Source organism: Polypterus senegalus, chromosome 9 (genome assembly GCF_016835505.1).
Source record: "Polypterus senegalus isolate Bchr_013 chromosome 9, ASM1683550v1, whole genome shotgun sequence".
NCBI lineage: Eukaryota > Metazoa > Chordata > Cladistia > Polypteriformes > Polypteridae > Polypterus > Polypterus senegalus.
The window spans coordinates 72348468-72368667 of NC_053162.1; the positions used below are offsets into that span (position 1 = coordinate 72348468).

Consider the following 20200-nt stretch of genomic DNA (forward strand, 5'->3'; position numbering starts at 1 on the left):
GTAATGTATAACACATAGGAAGTAAAAATGATAGGTTTGAATACACAATGGGAGTCTGAAAATCAAGAGTACACCTCATGTGAACTCTATGCTATCAACTTCCCGACAGTGTTCAGAAGGCATTAAGAAGGCAAACAATGTCAGGTTATATAGCACAGTGTGTGGAGTGCAAGTACAAGGAGGTGTGCTCAAGCTTTAAAATGCACTGGTGAGGCCTCATCTGGAGTATGTGTGCAGTTTTAGTTTCCAGGCTATAAAAAGGACATAGCAGTGCTAAAAAAAGGTCCAGAGAAGAGTGACTAGGCTGATTCCAGGGCTAAAGGGGATGAATTATGAAGAAGATGAGCTGAGCCTTTTCAATTTAAGCAAAAGAAGATTAAGAGGTGACATGATTGAAGTGTTTAAAATTATGTTGTGAATTAGTACAGTGGACTGTTATTTTAAAATGTGTTCATCAAGATCACAGGGGCACAGTTGGAAACTTGTTAAGGGTAAATTTCACACAAAGTTTTTCCTTACACAGAGAATAATATACACTTGGAATAAGCTAACCAGTAGCGTGGTAGACAATAAGACTTTAGAAACTTTCAAAACTAGACTTGATGTTCTTTAAGAAGAATTAAGTGGCTAGGACTGGCGAGCTTTGTTGGGCTGAATGGCATGTTCTTATCTAGACTGTTCTAATGATTGGATAAATTATTATACTGTAAGATGATCTTGGTAGATGCTGATGTCAGATGATGATGATGATAATATTTACTGCATTTTCTTCCCCAAAAAAATATCCAGGAAATATCAGTGCAGTAATCAGCCATATAGCCTGTGACCAGCTCTTGCAGAACTCACTGGAAACCTTTTAATCTGAACCTTTGCTGTCCTTTCCTCTCTGAAAGCAAATATCTCTTTGTAGTGCTCTCTTCTATGATTACTCTGAATTTCCTCTGATTCCTCTGATTTTAACATTCAAATTCAAACCAAAGCCTGGCCTTGTTGTTATTATTAATAAAAATTGACACAGAGGGCTACAGCATGCATTCTTTCTTAAACATCAGTCTGTTTCCTAAACTTACTTTATTTTCCATTTAGTGCTGTAGGGAGACAAAGTTTTTCTCCACAATCAAGAGGAAAAACTAGTAGGGATGCCAGTCCATTACCGGGCCATACAGTACACTAATTCTCACTCACAATGTGACACCAGTTAACATTGCACATCAGGACTGGAAAGAAATTGCACTCAAACAGAAGTACAAGTAACAAGCAAAGTCCACATTGATGACACCATGGTTTGCAAGGACCAAGATGCAGCAATACTACCCAATGTGCCATCACAACAACCTGTTTCTTGAACTGCTAAATTTCTGTTTCTGGTTTATTAACACATAAATCTTTGACTGCATTTTTTTGCTTGCACATAATTTTACTCTAATTCATAAATTTGGTCTACTTCAGTTGATGTTTAGTGTTGCTGATAAAAGCAAACAAAAAAAAACTTCATAATTAGCACAAAAAAAAAAAGTTTGATACAAATACTTACTCGTAATAATGAACGGTGGAAGAAGAGAACTAGCAGCTGCATCAGATCATATCTAATATAGTTGTCTGTTTTCTCCAAGCCTAGAATGCGGGGTGGAAAAAAAGGTTTGCCCTCATTTATCTTGGTGTCATAGTAGCTGTTCCATGGGAAGAAGCCAAACTGGAAGAGGTATTTCACAACCACCATGACCTGTTTAGTAAGTAAGAGCATGCAAAAGAAAAAAGTAACAAATGAGTAAAAAAAATGAATGTACATAAATAAAAATAAGTACAAGCCAGAGCATTTATTTTGTTAAAAGTCATACAACTTAGAACAATGAACAATGCTTTTATTTCTTTTCTTCATGTCATCACAATTTCATATCTATTGGGGCACACATGCTTTCATGCTCCTTGACACTTTCTGCAGGTAATGAGTTTCATCAGTGAGCTCCTACCCCTCTGGTAGGTTAGAAGTTCTTGTGTGTATTTATCTATAGAAATCAACTTAAATTTGTATCTAACAAGTTGAATTTTAACTGATAACCAGTATGAAATACAGCCAAACCCGCACAAATGTCATATAGCACCCTTTATTCAGTATGGTAGCTGGCCATTGCATGCATGCACTGCCTTGTTGGCTTACTAATTGCAGACACTCTTCCTGCCAGTAGATGGTGGCAGAAAGCCAACAGTGAGTCTACTGTATTTTATCATCATGTTTCTGTTGGGAAAATGTCATTGGCAATTTGGGCATTCTCTTGCTATGGGAATCTTCTGATATACCACTGTGGCTTCTCACAAACCTACACCATTCTGACACATTAATTTCTGGTCAGTTTTGGAGAAATGCAAGCTCACTTTTCATATGCTACGTGACTGGCATGGAAAACATTTTCTTTTGTGTTTACTGTTTTACACATCTACAAAGCAACCAAAATAAAAGGACAGGCTTCAACAAACAGCATGATATGATGTGTGTTGTCTCTTGTAAAATATAATGTATATCCGATTTCTGAACAAGCTTTATTCATTAACTGTAAAATGCCCTATGCTGGTTGTTCTATGGACAAATTACTGAATGTTCAACAAACAGAAGTGAGAATAAAATTATGTCGCTTGAGTATTTTTACTAATATTCCAAACACTATGTATTCTGCCTAGAACCACCTTCCCTGCACAATTTGTGACAGTGTATATACACCCTCTCTTTCTCTCGCTATTATATCTGTGCCAGGACATCTCCCCAGAGTCAAGTGAGTTTTTAATTTATTTAATCTTTTTGTTGTCTTTGATATACTGTTTTTGCATATTATTACTTCTGGCTTGGGTTATGTTGTTTTTCTGTTTTATTTACTTAATATTGTGTTGCTAATTGATTATGCTACAGTTCTGTATTATGTGAATTGTATATATGTTAGTTTTCTTTATTTATTGCTCATTTTATGTAAAGCCTATGTAGGTACAGCCTACAGGTATAAGACTTTTGGCTTGTGCATTTATTCTGCACTATATTTCTTGATTTCAACTCTTGCTATTATATGAAGTAATGTTTCTGGTTTTTGATTATAAATAAATCCTGTTTTGTTTTTCCTTGAACCAGTACTTTTTTTTAACTATTTTTCCTGTCCTCCTTTTGTGGACATTGTTACATTGAAAGCCTTTGTCTCATTTTAGAGCTGCAAGCCTGCCTTTGGTGTTTGGGGACAGGCTGTCTGATGTGTCGATGTCTGCTCCCTTGTTGCTGACCGGTGGAGAAAACATTTGCCATGTAGGAGGTATACTTAAGTAGTCTTGCTTTCTGTTGAAACAGCAAATGCTAGTTGATATTTCTTATACAGTAGTTTTAATTAACTAGTATTTTAGCTGACTCCTGCTTGTGTTAGTGCTTTGGTAGAACTTGTATTTGAACTTTGAAAGGACCTTTTTAAGACATCTGAATTTCATTTCCTTGAATGATTCAGATGTAAACTTAATTGTGTGTACTGGATAACTGGCCAAATATTTGTATGACTCTGCAGTTCATTTGTATGGCCAAAGATTGTCCTCTCCGATACGGTGCAAAATCTGTTGTTAATTTAATGTTGGAAAGTTGTCCACATGGTGATGTAGAAAGCCATCTTCAAACTGCCGTTGGCCGAGCTTTTGCCCTTTCCTGATGTGCAAGGCCTCTAGATGTTTTTCTATAGTTTTTAGTCACCTCAGGGAAAGATTACAATTTATTCCCTTGGTAAAATTTACTACTGTCTCAAACTTTCTCTATTTAGATAATAAATCTCTCCATCCTTGGTTTGGTAGAGTCCCAGATGAATGAAAATGGCCCGTTAAGCCCTTCTGAATTGAAAGATGTGCATAATGAACCTTCAGAAACAGTGTAAAGGAATGCTCACTTTGACTGTAACAGAAAGCTAAATTTACACTGGGTGAATCTAGACCAAGTCATGTCTATTAACAAAATGAATCTTAAGCAGCTGACCTAATTATTCCTTTAATTAGGTCATGTACACTACTGGTGTCAGCAGCCATTTGCATATCTAAAGACTTCATGTTTGATTACATACCATATGTTACCTCAATCTTTTCTAAACTATTATAACCCAAATAAATGTCAGACTAAATTCACTATAAAATAAGCAAAAATAGATGTTATGTTATGTTAAATGTTAGAAAGAACAAATACTTCTTTACAGTACTGTATGTCAATAAAAATGATTTACACAAGGAGTATTCTTCAGTACAGTACCTCAACTAGTACAGTAGGTTATTTCTAATGTAATAAACCTGAATCAACAATTATTTCACAGGTATCCACAACAAACTTTTTTCCACACATTCTTTTAAAAGATTAAAAAAGCCTAAGCAAACTGAGACCCGAATAAAAGAAAATTAAATAACATAGCTGATATAACATTCTACATAATCCAGGAAGTTTGATGTCTAACCTCAGTGTAGACGATGGCAATCATCCAGAACCTCTTGCTTGGCCGGGGAATGGCAAGCATTGCCCACAGGAAGATAAGGATAGGCAATACCAGAGAGATGACAGAAGCTGTGACCATGTTGTTAAGCACAATGATGAAGTAACAAACCAGCTCGGAATTGGCTGCCAACAAGTTGTAAAGAGCAAACAGAAGTTTGAGGCCACGGTTTTGGGAAGAGTAGAATCGTGCTGATTCCTCTAATTCCTCAAAAGGCAAATCCCTTCATAAAAAGAAGTTAGATTTTTCATTACTAAACGTCAAAATTATTTATTATATATTGATTTAAAGAGTAGGATGAGTGAAAAACAGATAGTAAAGCTGCATGCAATAAGAAGATAAAGAAATCAATAATGTAAAATGTATATACGGAATAAGGAATATTTCAATCAACGATCACATTTTGTTTTTATATGTTAATTATTCCATGTCACTTGTAGTGATGGCCAAAAAAAATGTTAATCTAATGATTGGTCAACACTCAATAATGGCAAACAATATAAAAAAGTCTATTAAAAATCTCAACATTACATAATCCACATGTCAAGTCATTCAGTCCTATGCTCACAACGTACCATATGTCATTTATAACACATTACTTATACTAAAATGTCTGAAAAACGCTCTCATAAACAAAAATTGAACCTTCTCAGATGCATCCTAACTTTTGAATTTAGCGCATGCCTCCATGTCACACTCATAGGTTCTGGGAGTCCAGCCCAGTATCAGTCCATTCATTGGCTAACATTTTACATCACGATATTAACAAAAAGCATACAGATAGACATGTAACACTAAAGATTAAAACAATATCAGGGACAGAATATGCCTCATACCCATGCATACCCGAGATGCTTCAACAAACAGAAAGTCAATTTACCCACATAGTTTCCCAGACTACCAGTAAGTAATCCCAAGATACTACAGTTGTACCTTAATGGTATGAATATAAATCTAAAGACAGGAGGCAGGTCTACAATTCAAAAGCATGCCCACATCTAAGCACGTTTCGCTTTTCTTCACAAGAGCATTTTGTAGATGTGATTTATTTAACAATTTTTGAGTAATAATACAGTTTAACCTGACATGTGAATTATGGAGTTTTTGATACTGTTTGCTGTGGTCCAACCTTCGCCACCATAGATGCCCTTTGCCATCTCCATTCTGCATCATCATCATCTCCATTTTTTTCTGTTTTAATTAGGTGAATTACATCACATAATAGCAGTAATTGTGCATATTATTGTTAAAATTGGTTATTGACACTTTGACTCCATTAGGCAGTTAGTTCTGAAATAGATTCTTGAGTGTACTGAAACTGCAGTGATGTGAGTTGTAATCATTTAACTTGTAGTGTCACGAAGTTAAAAGAGGAAACAAAGTGATGGCAAGATAAATCACTTTTTTAATACTGTGTCCTATAAAGTGTTTTAATTGGAACAAAACCTTTGTATTTATTCTCTGATTGCATCTAACAAATGTCTGTTTAAGCATCCATCAACTTTTTAACCAGTTTATACAGCTCACAGGCATAGCGGAACCTTGTCTGCATCCACAATTACACTTGCAGTACTTTGCACACTGGCAGTGCTAATAACAGTTGTAGCAATTAAAAATGGAGGCAAGTTTCAGACAGAGTGGCTATTTGGTCTGTATACATCAGTGATGAAATAAGCTGCTACATTTGCTATTACTAAAATAAAATTTATTTCATTTTTTGATGCACAAAGCACTGTGATTATTGCAGTTAGTCGGACAGGCAAAGTTGCATTCTTCCTTGTTAAATCTGAGTATGCAAAAGCTAAATTAGTGTTATTTATTTGGTATTTGAAGCCAGACTAATTTTCATTAGCATAGCCTCTAAAATGTGCCAAATGTAGTGAAAGCAAATATGTTATATATTTGAAAGGTATGCTCCCTAATGTAAGGCAGTCTACCGGTTACAGTGCAGATCCAGTTAATGTTCTAATTTTGCATTAGTACATTGGGAAACCAATAACAGTCTTATCAGTCATATAAAATACTTTGAAAAACAGAACAACAAAGGGTGTTTTATAGAAGTTCTAAAAAATGGAAACCTTAACATTTGGATAAATGTAAAGAAAGAAAGCACCAAATTTGTGATATTTGAAAATTGAATCAAATTGAATTATCTAACAAGTAATAACTCTTTTGTAAGCTTTTTTAACCAGCTAATGATACAAATATAATTTATCTTACAAAAAATGATACAAATCTGTGATTTAGATTTTAAAAGCATGTTGCTGCAAAACAGATTTAAAGAGTTTAAATTAAAATATCCTGTCTCAGAGTTCACCAAGTCAACAGTACAGACGTAATAATGTTTGCATATTTATTTTTAGTGTTGATTTTATACAATAGTTTTCAGTTACTGAATACAAATAAATTAGGAAAGTGCACATAAAATAAATCAAGAAGAATACAATGATATTATATATAGTCTATATGCTGACCCCCCTCCCCCCGAAAGATTATAAAATTCCCTCAAAGTTGTTGATACACTGGGTGAATGACCATGACCACCACACATTAAAATGTAAGCCCTGCATTGTATTTTGATATTTAGGAATGCCAGCACTAGTTTACCTAAATGGGTAACAATTTGATGGACATATCACTATTTTAAAGTTACTGTTACTATTAGTATTTGTAAATTTTATATTCTGCTACAGAAAAGATACCATATTTTTAATTTAACAAGGGAGGTGTTTTTAATAAAAATCCATTGAATGGTATTTATGTTTTTGCTGTGGTATTGAATAGGCATCGGAAAATTTTACTGATATTGGTATTGCATACAAAAATTCTAGTATCATGACATTCCTATACAAAGTATATAAGTTAAGTAACATTTAAAAAGTATCATGTTTTGAGTGGAATATTCTATTAATAAGAAGAAACCTTTTAGACCTAATTGTTCCATGTAAATTAGTAACGTTACATATAAAAGTAAAGATATGAGCATTATGAAAGGGTTTGAAATTAGTTACATTTTTTAGTATCACTTACATACATAGCATGTAAAGAACTCAGGTACTAAGTTTCCATACTACAGTATAATAACAACTACTACACATAACTAAAAGTGCCAAAAAGAAGGGGCAGAACACCACAAAAATTGCAAGTACTGTACATGACCTACCTAAATATTGCCTCCCTTATTTTCTCTTGGTAGGGGTTGCCAGCTTTCATAATACAATTTATAAATAAAATAATACTAGATATAGTCATGATTCCATTACCCTTAAACTGGCTTGATTTCAGAGCACTTTCAAACTCTACTGACACAAAACTATATGGATAAACACTCCAAAGTCCATTTCCATGAATCTCATATCTGCAAGCATTCTACCTAAATGCCCAGGAACTCACTAAAGTAGCAGCACTTTCTGGCAAGTGTATAACTACTGTTGAGTTTACTTTAATAAATTAAGCTTGTGCAAAACGCAAGGTTATCAATATATTATTGAGGATTTTCTTATGACCCCCAAAACATATGAGATGCAATTTTTAAATTCATTTGAGCAATAAATTCTACAGATTTCCCAGCAGTCATCAAACAAATAATTGGTTTTCCCCTTGCCTATATACCTGATTTAACACCTTGGGTGGCATCTCAAAGAGCTCAGCATAGCAAAAATCACAGCTTTAAGGTATCATATTAATAGGAAGGAAATCTAAAGTATATTGGGAAAGTTTTTCATGGAAAAAAACTCAGCAAAAGTGAAGGTTTCTAAAATTTACCTCCTGATGCTCATCTTTTATAACGGAAACTGCAAAGTGTCACCTGGAAGTCACATGACTCACTGTATCTGCTTGAAGCACTAATCATAAAATCCTGATCACCTGGCTAATGGGCAATTTTTAAAAAAATTCTTCTACCTGAATCATTCATTGATCAAACTTTAAAAAACCTTAAATAAAACTGTTAATCTTTTTGTTCTGTTGCGATCAAGAAGGTAAGTCTATTTTTGAGTGTTCGCTTTATTTAAAAGAAATAAATGTATAATAACTGGAATGTTCTGTATTCCATAACAATGATTTTCTTTGACAGTCATAAACTTCATGTTTGGGGTATAGTTAGAGAGTACAGCTTATGACAACAGTTGTGCAAAGTAAAACAAACCATACCTGTCTTTTAAGAGTTCACTGGCAGTCCTTGGGCGCTGGTGGGTTGGGAATGTATTGGACTCCAAATCTAGAGGGTGTTCAGAACTGTTGGTGCTGGTGCTATAACACATTGTAACTGGTGTTTCCCGATCTATAGGAGGTAGCTCTTCCAATTCAAATGCACTTTAAAAAACAGTCACACACAAAAAAAAAATTAATTCACATAAAATAAAATAAGTGCTTTGCCTTTAAAGTGAAACTACTATACAGTACCAAGTAAGTTTACTACTCTCTGTGGATGGGAATTTCTGGCAGGAAACAAAAAATTATCAGACAACTATACATGAGATGTAGGAAGGCATGACATGGAATACTTCTTCTTCTGAAATATATCTGACATAAGCTGTCAGCATTCTAACATATTCCAATTACAATATAGTAAAGAACAGCCATAACAACTTGCCCTGCTTTCAATGGAAAGAAAACTGTAATAGTGGATGGATGAACTGTATCTACGATTATAAGTGAAAAAGAAAAAAGAGATAATAGATAAATAACTTGTACGCTTACATGTTGGTATTTATACATGTAAGTGATGAATATGAATCTGTATTCTCTCTGGCCTTTTGCTCCTTGGGAAGCACCCACTGTTGATTTTCCTGGTTATTTTCTTTGATTATGATAAGTGTTTCTAATTTTTGTATCAACTGTAAATATATTTTATTATGAAGATTTTTACAAGCAAAGCTTAAATGATCTAATGTAGCAAAAGTATTAACCTCTTATACACTAAGCGCTTTTTGGCAATATCTTGCCTAAATTACAAACTCAAAAATTACATGGCTATTATTCTTATGTAATAAAAAAGTGCAAATCAGAATCATAATCACATTTACAGGCCATTTATGAATGTATAAAAGGAATTTAACTCTGGTTTTGAAGACTCCAAGTATAACTTACATAATCAAAATACACACAACTATTAATCACACACCTGAGATAAAATAAACAAGACAGAGAATGTAATTATGTATTTCCTATCACACATGTGCGCATGGGAGAGAGTCTACAGGCTTACTTGGGAGTAACATACAGAGCCAGGGGTCGATGAATGGTACTAATGCCTTTTCTCCCTCTTCCACAGGCCACCAGAAGAAAACCCCAACTAAGACTCCGCCCACTTCCGCCACTACATCACGCCCTCTTGCAGACCTCATTTCCAGCTGAGATATACAAGGTGGACTCACCAGATCTTCATCTGTGTTTCTGTGCTTTCTTCACAATGCATACAAAGTGCAGACTGTAGCTCAGTGCAAGAAATGCTCAAACAAACACTTAAAAACAGGTATTATCAATAAGTAAAAAGTATTACAGGACCCTGGAGACCTGTGAGGTGGGGTGCCCAGCCTAACTAGGCTGATTTAACAATTTGTGAGCTTGATGGCCTGTGGGGAAAAAAACTGTTTTTGTATCTGCTTGTTTTGGCATATATTAATCTACTGTATTATGCCCGGCTGACACAAGAAGTTCAAAAAGGTTGTGGCCTGGATACAAGGGGTCAGTAATGATTTTCCCTGCCCATTTCATAACTCTGGGATAGTACAGGTCCTGTAATGTGGGCAGACTGGTATCAATGATATTTTCGACAGACCTGACTATTCATTGTAGCCTGTTTTTGTTATGTTTAGTCACTAATTCAAACCACATTTTCATGGATGACCCAAGAACAGACCTAATGACTGCTGTGTAGAATGGATCGTTGAACTTCCTCAGCTGCTGTAGAAAGTACATTTGCTGTTGTGCCTTTTTTATAATGAACCCTACCTTTGTCTCCCATTTGAAGTCCCAGGAAATTATGGATCACAGAAACTAGGTTTACACAACTGTCACAGTAGTATTAAGAATGAAGAGGAGATATAATATTGTGGGACCTCTACTAAAGTCCACTGTCATCCCCACAGTTTTGAGAGAGTTTGACTGCACCAAAGGGCCAGCTGCTCAACCTCCTATCTGTATGCAGAATCATCACCATTCCTGTTGAGCCCAATGATGGCTGTGTCATCTGCCTATTTGATAAGTTTGACAGAGGAGTCCTTAGAGGTGTAGTCATTAGTGTAGAAGAAGAAGAAGAGGAGGAGCAGTGGGGGTAGCACACAGTTTGGGGATTTCCTTTTAAAAAAAATGGATTTTACAATACACAACCAAGACATTTTATGATGCACAACCCTGGAATCAATTTCCTTTTGTGCCCTAATGTGTCAGCTATCATTGTCCAAGCATACAGTAGATGTCATATCCCAGTGCATTACAAAATTATACTTTTGGCACTCAGTGTCCCCCTTTTTAGAAACATTCAGTCTCTTGCACCTAAACAATCACTTTAAAGCAATAAGTAAACAATTTGTAACTATGTATGTATAATTATGTACTCATCCACACCTTTACTTTTAAAATTATTTTTCATCCCATATTTTACAACTCCACACAGAGAAACATTTTGTATAACAGTTAGGAGTTTTTATGCTACAATTTACACATCTTCTCCTGCCTTCTGTTGCAGTTGCTCCTCAGAAATTTAGCGTGTTTTCATTTTTTTTGTTTCTTTCTTTTTTGTTTTTACTTATTTGTTGTTGTTACCTTTTTCTTGCATTTCATGTCTGTTATAAGCTAAGTATATACATACATTTTCATACCAGCTTCTTCCAGTGCTGGGTTACAGGGCTGGGAATGATGCCTTAGCTAGCAACACTGGGTGCAGAGCCGGAAACAGCCCTGGAAAGGGCCCCCAAAGCTAGTCACACACACTACACAAACACCGAAACCAGCACTTCTAAGTCACATGTGGTTTGCATGTGGCCATTGTGGAGTTAAAAGCACATGAGACTTGTTCACCGCCTATTCTAATCCACACCACTGATAATTAATCATACTGGCTTCAGCAGTAGGCCATCTAAAACCTCAGGCTGCAATTCAATTACATTTCAGATGTGAGAGAGCAAAACAATTGCAATTAGAAAATTGATTAAAAAAAAAAAAATTTCGTCCAGCACAGTCTATCCCTTCAGTGAGGGTTGAGGAGTAGGGGGAGATTATATTGTGAACAAGAAACTACCTAAAACAGCTTTTTTTTCTCATCTTCGAGACACAGTAACACAAGCAATAACATTATATCCAAGGAGGGGCAGGAGGAGTTCACCATGTGAAATTGCGTGTGGCAGCATTGCGCAACATGATTCAGTGACACCAGATTGAAGAGTGTTCCCCTGTTAAGTTCACCCAGTGTAATTTAGAGACAAGTCTCCTTGTGAAAATGCAATGAGCAGCATGGCACGGCGCTATACAAATACATTCAATTGAAGAGTGACTCCCTGTGATACTTCACACTGCCTGTAACATTTGATCAAAGGGCTACTCATGTGAAACTTTGAGAACGTATGCAAAGAAGGTGAAAATGAAAAAGCAATGCTCAGAAAAATGACAAAGGTAGAATGTGCAGCAGATAGCATCCAAATATTAAACCTATGATGCTTGAACTGTAAAAGTTCACATCACAAAGCTTCAAAGTTATACTAAGCAGTACAAATCAAGCATAGAATCTAGTCCATCAGCTAACGTGTCTTTCTCAATAGAGTAAAAACTGTAACAAGGTCTTCATATTCCATATCACCAGCATTCTGTAACTTTTATAGGACTTCATCAATGACATGTTTTCTTTTCTTTTTGAACAAGAAAACATTTCCTTAGTATAAATTTCAAGTCCTACTGAAAATCAACCAAACATTACATTAATGAAAAGGTCTAAAACTCCTCTATCCAATGGTAATAAGCCTTTCGCTGTATGTGGCTCAATGTAGAAGATTCACTTAGCTGTTATGCGTCACTCGCCTCAGCATATACATATGCAAATCATATATTTTACTAATGAAAGAGAACAGACAACATGGAAACTTAATGATTTATTTAAAAGACACCCTTAGGTTGGAGTGAATCTGGGTGATAAAATGACAAAGAAGAAATATGAAAGCTTTTAATATTTTAGTTTTAGATTTAAGAATTAAAATTTTATTTTATTTATTTGGAGTTGACGAACATATTTAGTGTGTTCTACTACAAAACTTAAAAGCTTTTGACTGGTCATAATTTAAACTTTTTATTTTGAATTACCTATTTTATTTATTTGGAATTGACCAAAGAATTTAGTTGAGTGTGTTGTTTATGTACTAGGTATGTTGTTAAAATGCATCTGGCCCTGCAAGCGGTCCTCCAACTTGTTGGGAAATCATGGAGGTTGGTGGCAGGACTGGCACTGCAGCCACCATAAAAAAAAAACTTCACAAAGCTCCAAGCCGACAGATAGGACTCCTTTTGCTCTCCGCAGGAGTAGCTCTGCTGCAGCTGTCCATAGGAAGGCTGCTCGCATCATGAAGGGGATGGCAGAAAGCCCTCGGGAGCCCTATCCCTGGAAAAGTCAAAACCGTTGGAGAGCCAATAGGGTCAGGTCTTTGGGGATAGGTACTGGTGTGGTGCTGAAGCGTTGCCCGCTGCACAGCAGCACTAGGAGGAGCGGTGTTAACTCTGCATTTCAGTGGCGGCACTCTCTGAGGTATGCAGACCGGGGACTGGCCAGATCTCTGTAGGTGGATACACCTTTTATTAGTCTGGTCAGTCTGATGGCTGTCATACTCGGGGAGTAGCTGTTGCTGCAGCGGATTGGCTTCTTCCAATGTTGTCTGATGTCACTCCTTTCAACGAGCGTATTATAGGACTCAGATTATGGCACTCCCTGGGTGCCTTGTCTGTTGTCTCAGTGTATACTTCGAACATGGTGAGTGATGTCTCGGCGAGAGAGGCATTTTATTCGCAGCTTCGCTCGGTCGTTAAAGGGTGCCAACTAGGTCACACTCCTCTGGTCATGGGTGACTTCAGTGCAACCATTGGCACTGACAGGGCTGGCTATGAGGATTGTCTTGGTCCCCATGGGTCTGGTGACCGTGGTCAAAGTGGCTCAATGTTTCTTGACTTTGCAAAAGGTCAGGGGCTGCGAATTGCTAGATCCTGGTTCCAGCACCCAGAACCGCATCGTTGGACTCTAATACTGGTGGTACGGTGAAGGAGATCAATCAGATCCTTGTGGGCAGACACTGGAGGCTCTTGAAAAACTGCAGGGTCTACAGAAGTGCCCAGTTTTTGAATTCTGACCACAGACTTGTTGTTGCTACTCTTAGGATCCAGCTTAGGTCCAGTAGGTTACCACATACTAGGAAAATGAGCCTGGACTTGGCCAGACCCCAAGACCAGGCTGTTTCTAATGAGTTTGCATGCAGTTTGTGTGAGGAACTTTCAGATTTCTTTCAGTTGCTGATGGTTGTGTTGGTGTTACAGGTGTTCCCAGAGGGAGGTGTTCCATCTCGCATGGCACCCTGCACATCATTGAGAGGAGTCGCAGCGCACGGCTCAATGACAACTCTGGTCCTTACTGGGAACTGAGAAGGACGGCTGCGAGAGCTCTGAGGGCAGATAAAGAGGCGTTTGTTAGAGGAATCTGTGAGCAAGTGATACACCATCTGTGGTCCAGCGACCCACGTCCTGCTTACAGAGGAATCAAAGCATTATGCACATCTGAATCTGTTCCTCGGAGAGTCGCAGACAGGGCAGCTGATGAAAAGGTCCTTACAGATGACACTGCTGTTGTGACCCGCTGGGCTGGCTACTTTGAGCAGTTGTTCAAAAGCTGATCCTCCAGCTAGGACACTGGATATCTCTGGGTCAATGGTTCTTGAGGCTGATCCTCCAATTAGCTCTGAACCACCCAGTCTCACTGAGATTGCACAGGTGGTTAACCACCTGAGTGGGGGAAAAGCTGCAGGGATCTGTGGTATCCAGGGTGAACTTCTCCAGGCCGGTGGTAAGGCTGTCCTCCTGGCATTGCAAGCAATCTTTGCTTCCATTTGGGAGACTGGCATCATCCCAACTGACTGGAAAAGAGGACTTGTCGTCCCTATCTGGAAAGGGAAGGGTGATCGCCTAGATTGCAGCAACTACAGGGGAATAACACTGCTCTCGATGCCAGGTAAGGTCCTTGCTAGGGTCATTCTCAATAGGATCCGTGACCGGAACAGTCTGGTTTTACGCCTAAGAAGTCTACCATTGACCGCATCCTGGCACTGCGGGTTCTCATGAAGCACAAACGCAAATATCGGCAGAGTTTCTTTACAGCCTTTGTCGATTTTTGCAAAGCGTTCAACTCAGTTGATCAAGTTGCCCTGTGGGATATCCTGAGGGTTTTCGGGATCCCCTCAAGGTTGCTGGATATCATTGCTGGCCTGTGCACTGGTACAGTGAGTGCTGTGCAGAGTGGAGGCAGGACCTCTGCGTTTTTCCCGGTTGATTCTGGGGTTCATCAGGGGTGTGTTCTTGCTCCAACTCTGTTCAATGCTTGTATGGACTGGGTGCTGGGCAAGGTCGTGGGGTCCAGTGGCTGTGGGGCATCTGTTAGTGAAGAATAATTCATGGATTTTGACTTTGCTGATGACGCTGTGATTGGGGCGCTCGAGAGACTGAGTGAGAATTCTGAGTGTCTGGGCTTGCAAGTGACCTGGATAAAAACCAAGATCCAGGTCTTTAATGACCCCTTGGGCACAGCCATCAACAGTGTGTCTGTTTGCGGAGAGAGTGTTGACCTTGTTGAGAGGTTAACTTACCTTGGCAGTGACATTCATGTCTCTGGTGAGTCTTCCTGTGAAGTCAGTAGACGGATTGGGAGAGCATGAGGGGTCATGAAGTCGCTGGAAAGGGGTGTGTGGCTCTCCCAATATCTACAGTATGCAAAAGGACGAAGGTCCAAGTCTTTAGAGTCCTGCTGCTTCCTGTCTAGCTATATGGTTCCGAGACATGGACGCTATCCAGTGACCTGAGACAAAGACTGGACTCCTTTGGTACTGTTGGTTTGACTTTGTGTTGAATGAGCGGTTGCTCATGGAGTCCTGAATGAAGCACATTACCTACATTGTGAGGAGGCATCAGTTACGGCACTATGGCCATGTGGCGTGTTTCCCTGAGGGTGATCCGGCTCGTGAGATCCTCATTGTTGGGGACCCGAGTGGCTGGACCAGGCCAAGGGGTCACCCACGTAAAACCTGGCTGCAGCAGATAGAGGGTCATTTCCGGAGGGTGGGACGGGACTGGACCACGTGTCTGCCTGAGGGGTTGCAAACCAGCATCCCAAGTTGTTTCACCATGTAGTGGTTGCAGCAACACGCTGTACCAGTGCATGCTCCCCAACTTAACTTGACTTGTTATTTATGTTCTCCTGTAACACACAAAGCTTTTGACTGGTCAAAATTAAGATTTTAGTTTATTATAAACATCTATTTTATTTATTTGAAATACAGTTGTATAATGTTCTATGTTCAACTTCTGACAGAAAATAAATAATATCTAAACCAAAATTAACCTTATGACATCTTCACATCTCACTTAGGAGTAAAAAATAACCTTTAAGCTTGACAGAAATAGTGATTTGGTTAATATTGTGATATATATTAATATCGACTGATATCAAAAAAATTATCATGATAAAATTTTTTTCCATATCACCCAGCCCTACCTTTGGTATGTAAAAATACCATTTTTGCTTTTTGATTGACTTGTGGGATAACTGCAACATACACAAACAACTTTGAAATATGGTGGTGTCCCACTGGTGAGATACATCATGAATAATTGATATATTACAGTGTCAAGAAATGTATGCATTATAAACACCCAATGGGAAATGTAAATTATTCATGAATTATGTATTATTGAATAAGGCATGATCTCAGCAACAGTACGTCTTAAAGGCATTTTTAGAGATTTTTCTAAACCTGTGCAGAAAAATCCTCATCAGACTTTACAAGATCATCAACTAGAAAAGATACATTTGACTGCACAAAGTATAACTTACTTTGCTGAACTCTCAGGATGTGACTGATCAACTTGCCCATTTACACCTTTGTCCTCATCTACCTCATTTGTGTCTGCACCCTGAATTGCTGACTCCACAGTGGGGCTCTCGCTCTTTTCAGATCTTGCATCATCTGGAATTTCATTGCATGGGACCTACAATAAGAAATACCCAAAATAATGTTAGCAAATGCAGATACTTCCAGACCAAGGTTCAAATGTGAAGAAAACTGTTAACATTTCACAAAGTTTATCTATTATGGTTTTTCTTGATCGCTTACACACCAAACTTATTAACTAAAAACCCAAAATCATACTTCCATCTACCAAAATACAAACTAATTTCCTGAAGCTATAAACACATGGTAAAGATTCGTTTAATTTTTTGTGCAAAACTCCACATACAAATCTCTTCATGTATCATTGGCTTCACTATGTGCTCATTTAGAAAGTAATGGCTTCAGTGTCATTATCTCAAATCAGCACAGCTGGAACACATTTAGCATACATTTCTCCAGATGCAAACACTATAAGTCAAAATTGTTTACAATACCAGTTATAGCCTTAGGATAGATAGATAAAAGTGCCATGGGTCAGTTAACTTGTTTTGGAACAATAGACCAACTACCACAATAAGAAAGAGGAAGAGGAAGAAAACACAGGAGGGGAGGTGGCAGAGGGCGAGGAAAAATAGGAGTAAGGAAACACATGGTTTCAAATGAGATTTGTGACACTCTTGTTGATCATGTCCTTGTGCATGGGATGTTGAAGGCAGAAGCTGGTCAAAGAGTGCGATCAAACTTGAGCCACTTCACATTAGCTTCTATAATACAAAACTTCAGAGAGAAAAATAGGTAGGTCATTTATATACTGCTCACTGTTACGTAATGTTGGTCTGTTGGACTGTATGCTGTCTGAAATGCATTGAATTACTGCACCATTTCACATAGTTACTGCATGTTCATATTGTAAAATATACAACTAGTACTTGCAGTATTTTGTTTTCCAGAACTCTGAGATGACCACCTGGTGGAGACAGAAGAACCCTATTTTCTGAATAGCAAGAGAGGGTGATGATCAATATGGTGTTAGCCAACAACACGATTTGCTTGCAGGAGATACAACAGAGGGTTACTGAGGACCAAGAAATCTTTCAAGGGATTTTTTTTCTTTTTGCTTCCTCCGATTAACTACTGCTCTCTGCATGCAAATACTACAAAATTATGAGATATTGGACCTGCATTAATTTTCAGTTAACTTTCAGATCCTGCTGCACTAAGGGAAGACAGTTGATTATGCTATATTTAACTGTCAAGTACTCATGTATATGTATACTTTACATTTTTTTAACTATTGTACAAGTAAAGTAAATATTGTGTTGGAGGTTTCATTACCTGATTAATGTTGTGTGTGAGGAGATAGCGCTCAATCCACAGCACAGTGGATGTGTCCACATATTGCTTGGTCAGGGTATTAAGCCACTGAGTGATACCATCGACCATTGCCAGAAAAAGAACCCAAAGAAATTTGAGAATATCCAAGATGCGCTGCACAATATCACTCTTTCCTATGGGAAAATAAATAATTTCCTATGAAAATTTACAAACAACATGCAAAAACTAAGATACTGTACATATTGGGCATCAAACATGATTTTTTTAAAAAATTATTCCCACCAGAATCTTCCTCTTCCAGGAGCTCATCCTCATTCTTGCCTCTTACATCTTCTGTTACCTCATCCTCCTTTCCTACAACATATAAAATCATTTGACGTTCATGTCCAAGGGTTAGTAAGTAGTAAATGGCCATATATGCAAGACTCATCCATAAATAAGATAGGATTTGGCTTATCCTATATAAACCCAGATCCACTTTCACTTACAGAAACTAATCAAGATATCTTCCAAAGAAGCCCATACTTTCAGACAGGGTTCTCTCAACACATTGATTATTTGGTGCCCTAGGAATACTATCTTAACTTGAAAACCATGTGCACATGTTTGTATAAAACAAATTAACGTAAAAGACACTAACAATAGATTACATCAGATTTAGATTAGATCCAATAGCTCAAGTTACAACATAACACAGCCTACGTAAAAAAACAATTTTGGAACTGTGGATATCATTCAATTACTAGGCTAGAGAGGGAGGGAAACTTACCTGAATGATGAGGGCTATCCTGTCTTGCTTTATGCTTTGCTTGTCTTCTCATCTCCTTCTTGAATTGTCGTCTCTGCTTCAAAGCGGACTTGGCATTTGTGATCCAAGCCTGGTACGCTAACTATTGTTCAGACAAGTAAAATAGAGCATTTTACTTTGAGCACAGCCAATATAAACTGCTTTATCCAAATATAAAATATGTGACAGAACAGCAGTGAGGCGATAATTCTGAAGTAAAAACTAAGCAAACATGAAGAGATCACATAAGCAGAATTTCAAGACACATAAGTAAACTCTGAACACTGAAGCAGCAGTATTTTTTATCTGTGTTTTCCAAAAAGTAATCATCTGATTTTAAAGTCAATGGCATTGCTATAATTATCAATCAAATGTACATATACTACTGTATGGAATAATGATATAAAATCATAAAGGGTAAGCAAGAAGGTGAAATTTTACCTAAAAACACAGATTACAAAACCTATCTATCATGGCTGACACCTGGCTAAAAAACATGAAAAGGAAGAGCATTGTTCTATGGGTCCAAAGAGGAGGGTGTAGATGGGGATGTGAATTTTTTGTTCTTGTATATGTCAGCTGAAAAAGTATGACAGAATCCATAGTGTAGCACAGGGATTTATGTAATGATTTAATGGACCTCTGTTGACTTACCTGGAAGGCACTTTGTCTAATTGGTTTTTGCTCTTCAGCAAGTAAATCCTCTTCCTCCTCACTGTCTGACTCAAACAGGTAGTACTCGCCTGAGTGCAAAACTGACAAAGGAACCAGACAGCAAAAAAGTGAGAAATGAAAAAGAAAGAAAGAAAGAAAGCAAGCTTGGGTAATTATTGCTTTTTGCAATTTTCTCCAAAATTATATCACCCCCTGAACTGCATATACTGTACAGTGTGATCAAATAATTTCCTCTTAAAGGAATACTCAATCCAAAATGATTTTTTTTAAACATTACTTACCCCATGCACTTTGTATTGGTGGTGGAGAAACAATTTGCATCTCTTACTTAATGAGGTAAGTAATATTAAAAAAAAAAAGTAATTTATGGGTCAAGTACCCTTTTAACAAAACAGGAACAAGATCTTGCTACCTCATGTTTTTGGTTTACAGAGAGAGACAGGATACTCTTTTAAAGAACTCTTCTCCCCAGAAGCTACCACAAAAATCATCATAAACTCACCCGAGCAAAACAGATTTTAACATGAGACCAATAACAAGAAAAATACTTAATATTTAATTTTTAGCCATAATATGAGGTACACAGCGTGAAGCATTCCAAAAGCATCTTCAGATGCGGCAGGAAAGCCAAGAAATGTAGCATTTAAAAGGATAAGGTTTTATATTATATCTTATATACAGTACCATTATATCTTTTTCTGCAAACACTTGCAAATAAAATCTGCTCTGGCCAGCACATGGCTTTCTCCACCACTTGCAACCATTGGGCACATTATATA

At 37.5% G+C, this 20200-nt stretch overlaps 1 protein-coding gene across 6 annotated transcripts in view; it reads right to left on the reverse strand.

Annotated features, from left to right (window-relative positions):
• Positions 1–20200, reverse strand: part of piezo1 (piezo-type mechanosensitive ion channel component 1) — a 376673-nt gene that overhangs the window by 40850 nt on the left and 315623 nt on the right. For all 6 annotated transcript variants that reach the window (XM_039763263.1, XM_039763264.1, XM_039763265.1 and 3 more), the window contains 8 exons: positions 19401–19501; positions 18729–18849; positions 18242–18313; positions 17960–18132; positions 16567–16721; positions 8643–8804; positions 4455–4713; positions 1535–1723 (listed from right to left, as the gene is read on the reverse strand). In XM_039763263.1, the coding sequence (XP_039619197.1) occupies positions 1535–1723; positions 4455–4713; positions 8643–8804; positions 16567–16721; positions 17960–18132; positions 18242–18313; positions 18729–18849; positions 19401–19501 (1232 nt within the window). The remainder of the gene's footprint in view (positions 1–1534; positions 1724–4454; positions 4714–8642; positions 8805–16566; positions 16722–17959; positions 18133–18241; positions 18314–18728; positions 18850–19400; positions 19502–20200) is intronic.